Source organism: Coenobita brevimanus, chromosome 84 (assembly GCF_032717465.1).
Source record: "Coenobita brevimanus isolate Jiangsu-jjx chromosome 84, ASM3271746v2, whole genome shotgun sequence".
Taxonomy (NCBI): Eukaryota; Metazoa; Arthropoda; class Malacostraca; order Decapoda; family Coenobitidae; genus Coenobita; species Coenobita brevimanus.
In genome coordinates, this window is record NC_137037.1 from 41,065,935 (window position 1) to 41,084,894 (window position 18,960).

The 18,960-nt window shown below is 42.9% G+C and overlaps 1 protein-coding gene across 1 annotated transcript in view; it reads right to left on the reverse strand.

The window, feature by feature from the left end:
• Positions 1-589: 589 nt before the first annotated feature.
• The window catches only part of LOC145410142 (monocarboxylate transporter 9-like), a 59,774-nt gene continuing 41,403 nt past the window's right edge, over positions 590-18,960 (reverse strand). Inside the window, exons 2-4 of the mRNA XM_080280340.1 lie at positions 2,354-2,549; positions 1,763-1,963; positions 590-625 (exon numbers count right to left, since the gene is read on the reverse strand). Of these exons, the coding sequence (XP_080136466.1) occupies positions 590-625; positions 1,763-1,963; positions 2,354-2,549 (433 nt within the window). The remainder of the gene's footprint in view (positions 626-1,762; positions 1,964-2,353; positions 2,550-18,960) is intronic.

Consider the following 18,960-nt stretch of genomic DNA (forward strand, 5'->3'; position numbering starts at 1 on the left):
AACAACTGACAGATTCAGAGATGTCTTTGGTCTCAGCTGCTATTTTACTTGCAGTCACTGAAGTAATGTGAGTGGACGTTTTGCAGTGCCACTCTATGGGGTGGAAGACCATGGCTGCAGCACAACAGTTAAGGGCAAGAGCCCCAATGATGAGAGTGGCACCTTTGTAGCTGTACTCCTCCTGCAGGAATGTGATTAATGGTGGCATCAGGATTTGGCCAGCACATGGCCCAGACATCATGATAGCATTGGCCACACTCCTCCAGCGGTGGAAGTAGTGAGGTACCACTAGTAGCATTGTATGTGTTATAACCTCCACAGAGCAGCCTGAAATAATATTAAGTATTAGGTAAATATACTGGTGGTGAAATATTCAAGTGCAACATGAAAATATACCATCATGTATTACATAAATTTTACAGTACATCATGCTTTCTCTTATTACATTTCTAGTATTCACAAACCCTGAAATTTACATACAAAACTTATTCATAACAAGCTCATTACATTTACCCTTTTCTCACACTTATTTCATTATCCACCCCAGTATACCTATTACACAATACAGAATTAGCATTTGCATACAACCTCACGCTACCACAGTCTCATGGTGACTGACGCATGCCTGGGAACACAAAAAGGAGCGTTTGTCAGCTTTCATGGACCAAATTAGGACCAGTTGGTTTCAAAGTCTGGTGTGAATTCCTCACTCAATCATGTATAGGATCCGGCACAACCCTTGAGATAGCTACCTGTTTGGAAGCCAGCACATATCGGTTACTGCAGGCCTGCTGGATACCACAGAATGCTTCTTCCAGTCAAGCAGTGCAGAGTCATCATAATGACACGCAGATGGAGGCAGGTTGTTTAGAAGAATGATGGGGAAATGACCAGATAAAGGCATCGGCGCGCTCGAAATTCACTAACTAGCATGCCATTTTCCTTAAAGAAAGTCAAACACATTTTCTGTGTACACATCTTTACATCTTTCACAATTTTTTTGACCATATAACGCCCTAGTTTTTTATCAGATTACACAAAGAAGAACATGAATGGAGGAGGAAGAAAGCAAAGGATGAATGGGAAGAGAAGGAAGAAGGAAGAAAGAAAAAAAGGGAGAATAATATCGGTATCAAAAGCATCCAAACTTAAAGTTTTAGAAAATGGGAAAAAAAAAAAATGAAAGTGAGTGTATCAAACTGAAACGGAGTGTACCAAATTTCAATCCACCAGTAACGAGATGGGCGTGGTCGGGGTGTCACTATGGTGCATGGGTGGGCAGTAAAAACGGGATATCTGATTGGCTGGCGGGTATAGAGGGAGATTCTGATTGGCTGGACTGGATAAAGAAGGCGGGTATTTGCCTGAGTTGTGCAAAGTTTCCTTACTGTGCTCAATAAACATAGATACAGATAGACAGATGGACAAATAGATACACAAATCAATAGAAGTATATCGCGGGGAGAGGTAAGCCACACTCTTTTTCCCCACTCCATCGGTCAGAGCGCTCGCTCCATTCAGGCCAGATTGTGACGTCATCGAATTAGCCAAGCCAACATGATGAAAAACATTGCGCAAATTTTTACTACAGTTTCCAACGTAATGTGAGTGCGTGTGTGCTCAATTGTTTTAATCTGCAACACAGGAAAACTTTGTTGAAGCTGAATTAAATGGAAGCATAATAATACTTGCCTACTAGTAATGAGAAAGAAAAGAGAAGAGACCAGGCTGAGGTGGCGAATGCTGACAAAATTATCCCTACACCATACACCAGACTCGCCACAATGCCAACTTTCCTCCAGCCAAACTCATTGACCAAAGGACCAAGTAGGTACGTGAAGCAGCCTGAGAGAACCAGAGCCAGATTGTTGATCCAGGCAGTCATGGTGGTTGAGGTTCCCAAATCCAGGAGGAAGCGTGAGTACAGTATTCCGAAGCTGAGTTGTGGAATGGTGGCCAGGATCTGAAAGCGTAGCCACTTTGAGAATACTATGTGAATGAATCAGAATGCACAATATGCCACATTTGAACTTGTGACAGCAGTGTCCAGTGGTTCGCAAGGTTTCCACATTTATGCATCTTTCTTGGACATTTCAGCTATAATTGGTAGCCCCATTCAATCATATGACTGCTACCAACAAATATGTGAATGCATGAAGAGTCTAAGATGTACCAACTACCAAACCTCCACTGCATGCTGTTACTGTTCCAGGTTCGACTGTGCCAAATTGTTTTTTGTACCACCATGTAAAATATGTTCCCTATCCTTTTAAGGCAAAAATTATATACATAGCAGATACCTAGAATAACAAAGTAGTTTCGAGTACTTAGTCGCACTGAAATTAAATCTGACCATGGCAATAAAAGATGCGGTGGTGATGACCCAGCCCCAGCCGCCATCAGGAGCATCAATTTGGCCCTCCGTTGGTTCTTCACAGGCCACAGTAGAGGCTGATATAATTCCATTGGGTTCGGTTTCATGGTTCTCTAAAACAAGTTTTTCCTGTTCACTTAATATTGTTTCATTCACTGTCTCCGTAGTGCTCATCCTTTCACAATAATTAATGACTTACAACAAGCTCCTCTTTAACTTCATTCGGTATTTAATGACAAGTTTCAGTGAAGAGTAACCACTCCTGTAGCCACTAAAGCATTTTTCTGGGAAGTGATGCATTTCCTTTGAAACCATGCATAACTAAATCCATTCTGCTTACTGACTGCCAAACACCAGTATATCCCCAGCTGATACTATTATTTTGGTGGACAGCATACCATATGGAAATAAGAAAGTCAATAGATCGGGCTTTTCCCACAGTGTTACTTTGTATATGTAACTGCACATTTAGAGATGGGATGTTGTCTGCAAGCTGTGCTAAGTGGTGGAGATGGAGGGTGGAGGATGGGAGGACTTAGACTCTGAAAATCAATAGCAGTGGCCCTTTAGGTAATGTGCATGTATAATAGCACAGCCAAATGTGGCCCATTTATTGATATCCGTGGTGGACCAGGGAATAATGGGGATTATGGTGCTCGAACTTAACGATAGGCACATTGTGTTGTTAAAATTGCACAGGTAAATATGGCCTGTTACCAAAGTATGGCATCCACAACCTGTGATGGACCCAGAGGCAGAATGATGTTAAGACCAAAGCATCCTACCATTTACCGAGGGAACCAATGCGTAGATCCTCTGGTACACAGTGAGATACTGTAGTTTCACTTTCATCACAGTTTGTTTTTGCTGCTCTGCACAGTTGATACGCCTGTGTTAAAGGCCAAACCTATGGAATTTCATGGTTTGAAGCCTCTTCTCCCCATCACCTGCTTCTGCAGCCTTTCTGGAAGAAGCGGCTCTTCTCCATCTTTCATAGCTTTATTTTTTTACTTTTTGCCGTTTCTGAGTTGTTTATTCTTGGAAGCAGAAATTCATTTTGTTCTGGTGTGAAGGTCTGAAAGTTTTTTGGTGCCTTATGACAGAGTTGTTGCGGCACCAAATTATTATTTAATGATTCATTTATGTTCCCCCACGCATTACAACGGGTGAATGTCATGTCAAAGTAACTACCTTTGGTTGTGGTAAAGACACAGCCCGTTGATTTAGGGCTCATTATTCACTTACCCCCTCAGTCCCCACCCTCACCCTGTCCTTCCAGCACATCATAGTTTGTGCAAGTCGTAGTTTACTAACCGAGATATCTCTTTTAAATAACACCTTCAGTCTAATGATATATTTTATTCTTTACTCTAGCTATCCCCGGGCAATTTCATGCAACGTGGGAAAGACATCATGTTAATGAAGGTTACATACCACTCCTCCAGTTCGATAAATCAATCAAAAACTGAGTAAAACCGTCGTAAGTCAGAAAGATCTATATACGTCATTGAAGTGAATGGATTAAGCATGCAATATACCGATGGAAAATTCTCCGTGCATTGAGTGTCAAGGCTCAGTATGGTACGCTGTCCTGATGGTAGGCTGTCCTGTGCTGTGGCTAATACTGAGTCTGTTGGTGTTTGACAGACACCATTTTCGGTTTAGTTTATATATTTTCAAACTTTAGCAGCAGTAATCTTTTAGCTGAATAGAATCTGTCGCCATAAGCTGCAGTAAATACGATGGCTTATTCCCAGTATTTTTTTTTCTTTTTACATTTCTGTTGCCTTACATTATCTTGAGCATATTGGTAGGTGTAGTTGCAACTCCACGCTCATTTGAACGTGAAACGAGTGAACTGTAGGACAAAGTTACCCTTTTACCATAGTTCGCTATCCTCCTTGCGGGAGATAGGGAGGGGATTGAGGGACGTTTGTATAACCTGACAGCTCCATTGCTTGGTCATCGGTGCAACACATAAAGGCGTCCCTCTCCATCACCCTTGACGCTTGGAAAGTTGGAAGCCTCAGCCAAAACATGACAAAAATTCTCAGTTCGCTGCTAGAGGGATAAAACTTCCAACGCCGCAAACAGTGAACCTTTGACAGCCTTCATTTTAATAATAATAATAATAATAAAGAAGGTGTGTCTTCGTAATAACAATTTAAACTAAGATGTTATTGGTAAAAGCTGAACTCTTGAAAGATACACACACAAAATACGTCATTATTCAGATTCTTTCTTCATGAATCGTTTTGCATAATTTATTTAGTCTGTCTGTCTATCTGTTGCCAGACACCTTAATTCCATAAGGGGTGGCCACAAACAACTTACCTCCATGTCGCCATTTCACTGCCCTGCTCCCAGCTCACACCACCCTCTCTCATATACCTCTCCACTCCATCCCTCCATTTCATCCTTGGCCTCCCCCTCCCTCTCCCCCCCTCCACCTCACTTACATACACTCTCATCGTCAGTCTCTCACTCTCCATCCTCTCCACATGACCTCTCGACCTCGATTACGTATTGTGCAGTTAACTCTTTGTGCCACCAGACGATTTTGTTCTGTTTATGAGACCACCCTAATAGTGGAGAGGTGAGTGACAGCCAAATTATCTAGCCAGTCTTGTTTGAAATGTCTCAAATCAGCTGAGTAAAGCCGTCCGGAGAGAGAGAGAGAGAGAGAGAGAGAGAGAGAGAGAGAGAGAGAGAGAGAGAAGAAGAAGAAGAAGAAGAAAAGAACAAAAACATGAAAAGAGAAGAAGAACAAGAAGATAAGAGCAAGGGGAAATGAATAAGAAGAAAAGAAGAACAAGAGGATAAGAACAAGAAGAAAAGAAGAACAAGAAGTAAAGAAGAAGAACAAGAAGAAAAGAAGAAGAACAAGAAGAAAAGAAGAACAAGAAGAAAAGAACAAGATCAAGAAGAAAAGAAGAATAGAAGAACAAGAAGAAAATAGAATAGAAGAACAAGAAGAAAATAGAATAGAAGAACAAGAACAAGAATACGAAGAAGAACAAGAAGAAGAAAAGTCACTACACGAAGAGAAGACGAAGAAGTAGAAGAAAAAAAGTCACTTCCCGAAGAGAAGAAGAAGAAGTAGAAAAAGAAAAGTCATTACACGAAGAGTAGACGAAGAAGAAGTGGAAGTAGAAAAGCCACTACGCGAAGAGAAGACGAAGAAGAAGTAGAAGAAAAAGTTACTACAAAAGAAGAAAAGGAAACTGAAGAAGAAGAAAGTCACTACAGAAGAAGAAAAAGAAAAGGCTAGAGAGAAGGAAGAAAGTCACAACAGAAGATGAAAAAGAAGAGGCTGAAGACAAAGAAAGTCACTACAGAAGAAGAAGAATTGAACTGATTTGAAATATTTATTTTTGTAAAGGGTACAGAGCGCTAATACAACAAAGGTGGTGGGTCGTGCCACACACATTCTTCAGCCGATACAGTTACATACAGTTAGTGATTGGACATTCGTTGGTGTGGCCACACCGTGGTTTTTGGGTGTAGCCACATGCCCTTTGAGAAAAATAAGTTACACTCAATGTTATGAAATACAGAGGCATTCGTAAGATGTATTACATACAGGAGTAAGGGGTAGTATTAGACTCACTGTCTGACTCACTTCTTCTTCATTTCTGCAACATTAGTGGTCTTTCCTCCAACTTTCCCTCTGTTGAGCACCACCTCTCCTCCTTTAAACCTCACCTTCTTTTAACTGAGACTCAGCTGTCTGAGGCAACTGACAGAAAACCCTTTTCAGTATCCTCCTACTTTATACTCATTTCAAAGCCAAAGGTGGCAGTTGTGCATATATACGCAACGACTTATCTTGCTCTCGTATTCCTGAACTCGATTCTTCAGAATTCTCTACACTCTGGCTTCGGCTTTCCTGTCATTCTCTGACTAAATATATCTGTGCTGTTTACCTATCCCCTAATTCTACTGACTATCAGAAATTCTTCGACTATCTTACTTCTACGATGGAACACATTCTATCCATTTTTCCTTTCTCTGATATCTTCATTCTAGGAGATTTCCATGTTCACCACCACCTTGTGCTCTCCTCTCCTTTCACTGATCCACCTGGTGAACAAGCCTACATCTTTTCTATCCTTAATGACCTAGAGCAGCTGGTACAGCACCCTACCCGTATCCCAGACCGCCTTGGAGAGAGCTCCAACATACTTGACCTCTTCCTTACAACTAATCCTTCTACTTACACTGTTAATCTTTTCTCTACGTTGGGCTCCTCCGATCACAACCTTGTCACCTTAACCTGTCCTGTCGCTCCAGTACGGCATGTGGACCCTTCAAAGAAATGTTGTCTGTGGCACTTTGAAACTGCAGATTGGGAGGCCCTCAGGCAGTACTTCTTTGATTTTCCCTGGAATGATTATTGCTTCCATGGCCGGAAGCCATCTGAGTGTGCCTTGCACATTACGGAGGTTATTCTCTCGGGCATGAAACCATACATTCCTTTCTCATATCCTGTGACTAATGCAAGAAAGCCTTGGTTTAATCACGCTTGTTCTAATGCTGTCCGCAACAAGGAGAGGGCCTATAAAAGGTACCGGAGCCAACCCACCCCTGAATCACATCTTTTATACGCTTCTGCCCGAAATCGTACTAAATTTGTTCTTCGCTCTGCTAAAAATAATTTCATCCATACTAAATGCTTTCAACTCTCCAACTCAAATTCTTCCGTCTCCTTCTGGCACCTTGCCAAAAACCTTTCTAACAACTTTACCTCATCATCCTTCCCACCTCTATTCTACTCTGATGGTTCTGTAGCTATTTCTTCTACTAATAAAGTAGATCTCTTCGCTCAGACTTTCTCCTCCAATTCCACCTTAGACGATTTCGGTGCTGTTCCTTCATCGCTTCCTCCCTCTGACTTCCTCATGGCTGACATTAAAATTTCTTCAGCTGATGTATTTTCGGCCATCACTGGTCTCAATACTAACAAGGCATATGGGCCTGATGGAGTCCCTCCTGTTGTTCTCAAGAACTGTGCTTCTGTGCTTACACCCTGCCTAGGCAAACTCTTTCGCCTTTGTCTATCAACTTATACCTTTCCTTCTTGTTGGAAGTTTACTCCCATTCAGCTAGTCCCAAAGAAGGGTGACCATTCCCAACCCTCTAACTATCGTCCAATTGCTTTACATCCTGTATCTCAAAAGTTTTCGAGTCAATTCTTAATAGAAAAATTTTAAAGCATCTTTCCTATCACAACTTTCTGATCGTCAGTATGGGTTCCGTCAGGGACGCTCCACTGGCGATCTTCTCACCTACCTTTCAGACTCCTGGTCATCCTCCTTTCGTGACTTTGGCGAAAGCTTTGCCATTGCATTTGACATCTCAAAGGCTTTCGATCGAGTCTGGCATAAATCTTTAATTTCCAAACTTCCCTCTTACAGTTTCTATCCTTCTATCTGTGCCTTCATCTATAGCTTCCTTTCTGGTCGTTCTATAGCCGCTGTTGTAGACAGCCATCGCTCTTCTCCTAGATCTATCAACAGTGGTGTTCCTCAGAGCTCTGTCCCATCACCGTCTCTCTTCCTTTTATTCATCAATGACCTAAGCTATACATCTAACCCTATCCACTCATACGCTGATGACTCAACTCTTCACCTTTCCATTCGGTTCCCTCAACGCCCATCTCAGCAGTTACTTCAGTAAACAAGAGATGAGGCTATGGCACACCTAATGTCTGACTTGGCTCGTATCTCTGACTGGGATAAAAATAATCTTGTTGTTTTTAATCCATCAAAGACTCAGTTCTTACACCTGTGTGGAGTACAACTGTCATGTGTGGGGAAGTTCCCAACAAACAGCTCTTCTCAATAGGGTAGAGTCAAAGGCTTTTCGTCTCATTAAATCTCTTCCTCTTACTGACTCCCTTCAACCTCTGTCTCTTCGCCGCAGTGTTGCATCTTTATCTCTTTTCTATCCCTACTGCAATGGTCACTGTTCCTCTGAACTGCCCGCATGCATCCCTCCACCTCTACGACGGGGGCGTAGCACCCGTCTATCAGCAAACTCTCATCCCTTTTCTGTCCAATGCAAGAGTTAACCGTTACTCCCAGTCCTTTTATGCAACAGGTCAGCTCTGGAACTGTGTCCCTCTGTCTGTATTTCCTGCTTCCTATGATCTCCTGTCTTTCAAACGCAGTGTGTCCAGGCATCTCGAAATGATTGGATCTTGAATTTGGCTCTCTCTTGTATTTTGTTTTTCTCTTGGAAGGTACAGTTATTGCGGGCTCGTGGCCTTTGGTTCCTCCTTCCCCTCATAAAAGAAAAAAAAAACAGTAAAGGAATACAGTGAACATAACAGTACCAGTCCTGGCTGAAGGTGATGACAGCATCGCCTTATCAGCAGGTCGGTGAGTGATGGCCACAACACCCTCTACCACCATCACACCTACTACACTCTCCCACCACTACACTCGCTCTTCGTTTCAGGTCTTCACTTCCTTTTGTTGCGCATATATTTTATACATATTCTTCATTGGTGCACAGTAGCGTTTTTCTTACATTGGCTTGAAGCGGTGCATTGGTCAGGAACTATGGCTAGGTAACGTAAGGCACACACACCCTCTAAGATTACACCTCTCTTTTCAGTTTCATTTCATCACAACTGTTTGGTTGATCATGCAGTCTGTACATGACCCTCATTTGTGGATAATAGTATTTTTTCCTTACACTGACATAGAAGCAGTTGTTAGCGGCTATTGCTAGGTAGCGGAGTCATTGATGGATGTTGCTGGTCTCTGTAAGATAGAACTAAGGATAGCAAATGTTTGTAAGTGTAAATAAACATGTCTGAATGTAGGGCATTTGTCTTCTTAGTATAATAGGAAAAGTGTATGGTAGGATACTTATAGACAGAGTTAGAGAAAGAACAGAGAAATTAGTTGGAGAAGAACAGGGAGGGTTTAGGAAGGGAAGAGGTTGTGTAGATCGGATATTCATTCTTAGATTTTTAGTGGAAAAGTTTCTAGTGAAGGGAAAGAAGTTGTTTGCGGCTTTCATGGATTTGGAGAAAGCATATGACAGGGTGGATAGACAAGGATTGTGGAAAGTGTTAAGAATATATGGAATAGATGGGAAGTTGTTGAATGCTGTGAAGAGTATGTACGATGGTGCAAAGGCTGCAGTGCGTGTGGATGGTGAACTAAGTGAATTTTTCTCTTTGAAAGTTGGTTTGAAACAGGGATGTGTCGTGTCTCCATGGTTGTTCAATCTGTACATGGATGGGATAATAAAAGAGGTACAAGGTAGGGTAGTGGATGTTGGAGTGGCCCTGGTGAGAGAGGATAGTGTTTGGAAACTCCCTGTACTGTTGTTTGCAGATGATACTGTGTTGTTGAGTGAAGACGAAGGGGAGCTGCAAGGCTTGGTGGATGAGTCTGAGAGAGTGTGTAAGAAACGGAATCTAAAGGTGAATGTAGGGAAGAGTAAAGTGATGGTCTTTGAGAGAGATGAAGTCAGTGAATGTACAGCGAGGTTGGATGGTGAGGAATTGGAAAATGTGAGTACGTTTAAGTACTTGGGTAGTGTGATGAGTAAGGATGGAGGTTTGGAGGGTGAAGTGCTTGAAAGGGTACAGCAGGGAAGAAAGGTTGCTGGTTCTTTGAAAGCAGTGATAAGAAACAGGGAAGTGAGCATGGAAGTGAAAAAGTTACTACATGACAGTATTGTGATACCAACTCTAACGTACGGAAGTGAAGCTTGGACATTGTTGGAAGGACACAAGTCAAGAGTGAGAGCAGTGGAAATGAGTTATTTAAGAGGAGCCTGTGGAGTCACGTGGAGAGACAGGCTGACGAATGAGGATATAAAGGAGCGTTGTGGTGTGGATGTGGATGTGATAGGAAGCGTTATGAGGAACACACTGAGGTGGTTTGGCCATGTGGAGGGATGGAGGGTGAAAGACTGACGAAGAGAGTGTATGTGAGTGAGGTGGAGGGGGGAAGAGGGAGGGGGAGGCCGAGGATGAGATGGAGGGATGGGGTGGAGAGGTATATGAGAGAGGGGGGTGTGAGTTGGGAGCAGGGCAGTGAAATGGCGGGGGACAGGGCGACTTGGAGGCGATTTGTTTGTGGCCACCCCAAACGGGATTGAGGCGTCTGGCAATAGATAGATAGATAGATAGAATGTAGTGCTTGTTAGTATTATGGTACAGTCAGCCAAAAAAGTCGTGTCCTCCTTCCGAATCCCGTAAATATTTGAGCAGATAAGTCAAAGCAGCAGGGGTAGCTTCACAAGTCTGGCAACCGTGTCAAACTAGACGGTGGTGGGGGTGAATGGTTTGAGGGTGGAGGTGGGGTAGTGGAGGATGAGTGTTGTAGTTATTGCTGGCGGTGTAGTCTAGCATAGGATGTGTGTATTGTAGTTATTGTTGGCAATGTATTCTAGCAGTACACTGCAGAGTGCTAAATGTGATATTGCACCTGATGTAATACTTGTAAACAGTGAAATGTATCGTCAACCTAAAATAATGCCTACAACGTGTAGCCAAACAAGTGTTAGCAGAAATGACGAGGTGCTACCCCGCCCCCTCACCACCTTCCTGCCACATTCCCTTCCCTGGGTATCAAGTAACCACATAACATCGGAATAAAGGACAGACAGCTGTGTTTTTACTGTATGTTTACCTTTTGAATATGACAGGATATCGTACCATGTGTGGTGTGACAGAGACATGCCGTGCCTTCACAGTAACAGCCGGAAAAGCATTTGTTTCTAAAAGTAAATAGTGTTTTGGTATTAGAGGTGAGGGACACCTAGTCACACGTGTTAAGCAAGGTGATGGAACCAAGACAGGCTATACGAGTACACCCACCAGCATATCTTCACATTCATTCAGTTATCTGTATTGGGCGACGGGGAGATTCATGTTCTCACTAATAAACGCTGTTTTATATTATCATAATCATGACTTCAAAAAATTCCAAACACTTGTTATGAAACGTATTCCACCGTTATTCCGTTCTCTGAAGTACCGGGTATTCCAAATATCAAAGAAAAATTAGACATAACAACCCATGCAGTACACATATCCTCCACTATCCCACCTCCACCCCCAAACCACTCACCCCCAACACCGTCTGGTGTGACACAGTTGCTAGACTTGTGAAGTTATCCCTGCTGCTTCGACTTATCTTCGCGAATATTTACAAGGTTCGGAAGGAAGACACGACTTTTTTGGCTGACCATACATGTTCAGGATATTCACGGAGAATTGGGAGTAAAAGTTTTTCATTGATTAACCATGTGATTTGTTCAGTCAGCGTCATAGGTTGTGGGTTTCTGTACTTAGCAGTTAGTGGACATTCCATTATGTAACGATGCAATTTGTGTACCGCCAGCGCCCCACACACAGCGCATGGTACTGGATCTTCTCTGGTGTATTCCCAATAATATTTGTAGCCTAGTCTCAGCCTCATAACAACAGCGTCACGAAGTCCACCTCTTTGACCATATGTTACATTAGCATTCTGAGCCACATATACATAATGAAGAGAGCTAGTGCTGCCACTCGCTATGCTATCATTAAGCTGTCTAGTCATGTCTTGGCTAACAAGAGAGCTGATCATGTTTTTGACAGTAGCACAACTATATTCAGCAATTATATCAGGAGAGTTGTAGGCCGAAAGCAGAGCCTTGCGAGCTAGGTGGTCAGCCTTTTCGTTGAAGTCTATACCGATATGGGAAGGAAACCATGTGAAGTGGACTTTAGGACCTGTGCTTTCAATACACCGGATGGTTGACAGACATCTTTTGACAATATCACAGTCTGTAGGAGTCGTAGACAGTAATTCGTGCAGAGCTCCTTGACTTTCCACAAAAAGTAAACATCCTTAGATAAAGACACAACACAGCCTGGTACCTCTTCTATCGAATAGAGTTCTGCCCTTGTGGAAGAAAGACAGTCAGGGAGTCTTTTTGAAATTACAGTGTCCACGTACTGAGTAAGTGACTCATACTCCCTAATGAACAGCCCACACCCAGACTTAGTGCCATCTGCAGACCCGTCACAATAAATGTGTACAGTACAGTCTGTTGACGATCTGTTGTCTCCTACTTTGTTATGAAGTGGGATTTAATTTCACAAGGCAGCCAACGATCCTTGGGCTTGTGGAGTTTCTCCATGTCCAAAGTCACTATACGAGGACTCCAGGTGGCCCGACCATGTGTTTGTATTAAATTAATGCAATGAGTTATGACACTGAAATTGTTCAAGAGTTTGTACATACAGCCGAGGGATGTGTTTGGAGGAGGACGAGCACTGTTCTGAAAGGTCGTCAAGGAGTGTCTTAGTCTTTCAGACCCGTATTTAATCTTCCTGACTACTGTTCGTGACGCAATTTCCAGTATCCTGGTTACAATACTTGGGAGTTCCAGTTCAGCCCGCATGACCTCAATTTTTGCTGTCTGGGGACAACCTAGGACTATCCTCATTGCCTCATTTTGTACCATTTCCAATTTCTTAAGGTTGTTTCGACTATAATTATTGTACCAAGACAGGGGCTGCGTAATCTGTCAAAGACCTAACAGTACTAATATACATCCTTCTGAGTACTGGAATGCCAACTCCTCTTCCTCTATTAGCCAAGACTCGCAATGGTGCAAGTCTAGGAAGGCACTGATTGTGAACGTAATTAATGCATTCTGGGCCTTTATGATGGCTAAGCTGGACCCCGAGGTATCTGTAGGTACTTACTCGTTCTAGTTTAGTAGAATTTATACATGGGAGTCTACATCTCTTCTCTAACCCCTGAAATCTAGTTTTCGACTCATTGATTACGAGTCCCATGTGCACACACAGAACCTCCAACTGATTGCAGGGTTTCATATAAAATGGAAGGGGATTCGCAATGGAGCAAGATATTATTAGCACAGATAATTACCTCCGTGCCTAGAGGGAAAGTGTGGCGTGCAATTTTGTCCATTACTATATTGAAAAGCATCGGACTGAGGACTCCTTGTGGAGTGCCCAGTTCAATTTCTCTTTCGTCAGAAAATTGTCCCTGCAACCAGACCCTTGCCGACCGGTAATAGAGACAGGATGTTACAGGGGCGCACCCTGGGGGGGGGGGGCCAAGGGAGCCATGGCCCTCCCCGAAATTTCCTTCCTTGTAAGAAATGAAGAACACTAATAGTAACTTGCATTAGATTTTTTTCTAGCCACAATTTTCATTTTTATGCCCTCCCACCCCCCCCGGAAGTATTCCTGGGTGCGCCCCTGGGATGTTATCCACTCAAGTAATTTCCTTTAACTCCTTTGGCAACTAGTTCCTCCAGAATGAGGAGGAGGAGGAGGAGGAGGGGGAGGATAAGAAAGAGAAGACAGCCATCGGACTGGTGTGAAACTGACACTATTTTTACACACACGGGAATAAGTTTACAAAGAACCCCCCTTCAGGTAAATGGGAGATGTTCGTGTATGAAGGACAACGAGAGGAGAAAACAGAGTCAGCCTACGTCTCCCGCATCTCTTTAAAATGCTCTTAGCTGCCAGAGGAAAATTGTCGTAATTTATTATATGTTTTCTGCAGGAGAAAGAAAGGAGAGTGCAGTATCTTTCTGTGTCTCTGCGTCTTCCTGCAAAGATAAACATAATCTACGACATGGAACTGACCATAACTTTGAAAATCCCACTACTGAACAACAATATGTGTGTGTGTGTGTGTGTGTGTGTGTGTGTGTGTGTGTGTGTGTGTGTGTGTGTGTGTGTGTGTGTGTGTGTGTGTGTGTGTGCGTGCGTGCGTGCGTGCGTGCGTGCGTGCGTGCGTGCGTGCGTGTGTGTGTGTGTGTGTGTGTGTGTGTGTGTGTGTGTGTGTGTGTGTGTGTGTGTGTGTGTGCGTGCTCCCATTACTCAGATGTCGTAACTGAAATCATCACATGGCAAGTGCGTGCTGGGGCAACACTGCTGCTGCATTCCGGTACCAACCAGTTACAGATCACAAAGATATTCAAGTGGCTCACTGTGGTTGATATTATATTTTCTAGCTACCAGAATTTAATTATTGCAGCGTTAAGTTTTGATAAAAGTAGTGTTGCCAGTAAGAATAATACTGTTGTGCATATCCAATTCAGTTTTTTGTATCCATACGAACTATTTATATCTGTTTGTATCTGGTCATATTGTTTCCACTGTATGACCGGCCTACTGCTCGGAAGAGAATGTTAACCTTCCCCACGCTGGCGATGTATGAACGGGAAAGGGGTGCCAGTAGGAAGAGCGATGCATGTGGAAGTGTTGCATTGGCCGTGAAATGTGTGTCTGAGTCTGCACAATACATGTCACCAATAGAACCAACAAGGTACGAACATACACAAACAAATGAAAGAACATGCTACCGGCACCCACTTTAAATGTCCGCTACAGAGCTGGCTCGAACTTTGGACTCGGGGCACATGTGTCCAAGATGAGTACGGCAGCATCGATCCACCACAGCTTAAAACATTAGACAAATGAGCAAAATGCAGCGGAGGACAGGATGACAGGGAAGCGATTTGCTTGTGACCACCTTCTCCAGGATAAGGGCATCTGGATATCGGTGGACAGATAAACTGATTCAGTTCCTTCAGTACAAGAGTTGAATAAAGTCGTTTAAAACAAGAGGGGGCACTCAATGGGGCGCATCTCTCCGACAAGGGAACTTAATTTCCAATTCACTCTTCATAATGGGTTAGGTTTTCTCATCACTGATTAAGGTTTCGCAAAAAGAGTTTTCTGGAGCCAGAATCTGTAATATGATCCGGATCGGTCCCAAAAGTTAATGGGATGTTCTCTGGGACATAAAAATCATTTGGGGGCTTCAATTTCCCAAACCTCCCGTTACGGATGAGAGTCCATTGTACAACATGCGCTATAATACTAAAGTCAAATCTGCCCTCCTTCCCTTATTTTGTATCCTTTATAAGTTTTGGAGGGGGGCCGACCCCGTAAAATAATGGTGAAGTTTTTCTGTGGTGGAGGACATAATCAAGCAACCAGCCGAACTGACCTGAAAAGTTTCGTTGAAATCCGTCTGCTCAGTTTCTTTTATTTCTGATCATTTTAATTTTGGGGAGGGGGGCTGACTGTTGAAGAACCACTGGGGGAATCACACTCCCTAATTTTCACAATACAGGTAAGTGTCCATTGTGCAACATACACTACTTTATCAAAGCAATATCTGCCTTCCTTTCATTATTTATTATATTTTTTTATTTGGCCACGGGGACTGATCCTCAAAAAATCATGAGTGGAAAATTGTATATAATGGAAGACCTTTCCAGGGACCCGACGAACTCACTTGGAAAGTTCCATTCAAATCAGTCAAATAGCCTAGGAGGAGATAAAGCAAGCACACACACACACACACACACACACACACACACACACACACACACACACACACACACACACACACACACACACACACACACACACACACAGTCTGATTATAGCGCTACAACGTAGGATGCATTACCGAAAATGATCCCATCCTCCTTCGCAGGATTGATTAAGTATGGTAGCACTGTATCCAAAGTAAGTTTTGTGTGTGTGTGTGTGTGTGTGTGTGTGTGTGTGTGTGTGTGTGTGTGTGTGTGTGTGTGTGTGTGTGTGTCCGACTCTGGGCATAAGCTTTACAGCCTGCTCTCAGTAGTCCTCCTACTTACCAAACACCTCTTTACATGTCACCACTTCAACGCTAACACCCACCATCCATATTGAATACATGCTACGGCTGTCTCGTACAAGACTGGTGTATCGGTATTAGCGGGAGTTTTTTTACGGCATGTCGGCGGGTCTTTTGGTAGATCAGTATAGTCTGATTTCTGATTTCATGGCAGTCAAATCCTTAAACTGTTCCCTGCTCCAGCTAGGATTTGAACCTGGGTCCAGTTGAACTGCAGGCCACCTCTTTACCGATTGAAAGTTACTAAGGAAGAGGTGCTAGAATGTCTCCTGAGCTGTCGAGAATACATTTCATAAAATCAAGGGTTTCAGGACGAAGCAGAAGAGTTAGGTTGTATTTTGTGTGGTCCACCAGCTAACAATTAATGGTAACTGCTGACTCGATTCAGTGCGCATTACCAAGGAAGATACAATAGATGAGGAAACTGAGAGCATAACTATATATTAACTTCTTAACTTCGACGACGTATTTTAAGTTTCTTCTTGGTACTTTAGGATGGCTTTTTTCAACTTAGGAGAAACGTTTTTCATTAACCCCTTCAAAACTAAAAATCATTCCAAAGTTATGCAAAAATCATCCAGTGATAGCAAGAATAAACTAAAAAAAAATGTCACCGGATTTAAGGAGTTACCAAAGCATTTAATACAACCCTCGATAATAGGGAAACAGGAAGAGTTAATGCAAATGGTTCAGAATAGAATATATAAAGAATGAAATGCTAGGTAACGGAAGGGATGCGGAGAGTTAATATAAAATGGAATTAAGTCAAACTGGATGTCAGAAACCATTGACGAGCCACGGGTTTTAGGTGTGGTCACTTTTGTTGCTTATTTACGTCATTATTTCGCAGTCTAGAGGTAGTCTGCAAAATAATGCTGATTTCATGGTGTGGTGTGTCGGAGGGAGCATGCAGAGATTGTCAGGTGTATAAAGGTATAATCATACTGGAGAAGTCGCTTGAGTGTGTGGTGTTATGTGGAGGACGTGATATGTGTTGGAGGATGGGCTGGAGCTAGCTCTGTGGCTAAGGTAAGGAGTGAGTGGAGGAAGTTCAGGGAACTGTTACCTCTTCTAACAGTGAGAGGGCTCTCCCTCCTTGCTTAAGGATCTTTGTATGCGGCATGTGTTGGGAGTGTAATGCAGTGTGGTTGTGAGACCTGGGCGGTAGAAGAAGGTGATATCTGTAGGCTCAAAAGTACAAAATTCAAAATGATTAGATGGATGTACAGTCGTCCTTCAGTTCGAGCTCTCTGGGACTTAGATTGTGCCTGAAGAGTTGAGATGAAGGATGAAACTGGAATGTATTGGTGCTGTGATGAGGAGGGGTAGATTAAAATGGTTTGGGCATGTAGAGAGGATGGAGGATAAAAATTGGGTGCAGAAGGTGAGAAATGTGGAAGTCGGAGATTTGGTTGCAAGAGGCACGAGAAAGACCTGGAACGAGGTCATAGAGTGTGACCTTGAGGCTAAAGGATTGAATGGGGAGGCTGCCAGAAATCGAGCTGCGAGGAAAGCCGTGATTAGGCGATCAGGCCAGAGCGTACAAACATGCTGGAGCCTTTATAAACGAAATGAAACGATACGATATGTGTCAATGATCTATACTCTGGTGTAAGTTGCAGCATTAGTATATTGGCTGATCATATAAAAACAGAATCGTTAACACAGCAGACTAGGGATTCTCAGCCTAGAGTAGGCCTACTGCCTCCTGGAGTAAGCGAGGAGAAGCTTGGGGGTACGCAGTTGGTTCTCTTAATATGAAAAGGTTTGGTGTTGCATAGTCCAAAACATAGCTAATTTGGGCTACATTTATCACACAAACTTACAAAGCAAAAATATTACAGTAGGTTAACCATGTTGGTTTTCTCTTTATCCACACAGACACACAGGATCACTTAAACACACGATTTGTTAGTATCTTAATGAAAGAATGTCCCATACATAGTGAGTGTCACTGGAAAGGTATGGAGCTTACTATGGATTCCATGGCAACCATTTTAGTGATGCTTGTTTTATGTTCGTGCACCAACCAACATCACTACTAATGGTATACATACATACATTATATATATATATATATATATATATATATATATATATATATATATATATATATATATATATATATATATCATTTATCATCATCATCCGGACCTCCTTTCCCACCCTAGGGCAGGGTGAGGAGTAGCAATGTCCAGACAGCCCAAATTTACCCAATCCAATCGGCCACGCTTCCATTCACTCATCATTCAAGCCCCCGGAATCCTGGCTCTATCGGATATGCCAAAAACATTCACCACGTTCTGCTGCTTCACATAGGCCTAATCGTATCCGATAAAGTCAGTCCAGACGCTGCTATGTTAAAAAGGGGTGCCAAAATCCCTGAGCATGCACTTCTCCTCACAAAATTTATCCAGCCAGCCCGATCTCCTGTCAGTTCCCTAGCCTCACCGACTTCCAAACCTCTCTTCCTCACACATTCATCCACCATATCTCTCCACCTTCTCCTTGGCCTACCTCGCCTCCTCCCTCCTTCGAATTCGCTCAGATATACCTTTTTCACCACTCTATTGTTATCCATTCTCTCCACATGACCATACCATCTCAGTACACTTTCTTCGATTCTGATGTCCACAGACTTCTTCACTTCGCATCTTTCGTGAATCACATTATTCCGTATCCTAGCCACTCTGTATTCCACATACATTCCTCAGCAGTCCGATCTCCACTGCTCTCACTCTTGACTTTTTAGTTTCATGCCACACCGTAGTCTCATATCCATATGTTAAAGCTGGCACTAACATCCCTTCATGTATGTCTCGCTCAGCTGCAACAATCGAGTCTCAATTTCTTATCAAGGACTTCATAGCACCAGCTACATTCCTTCCTTGT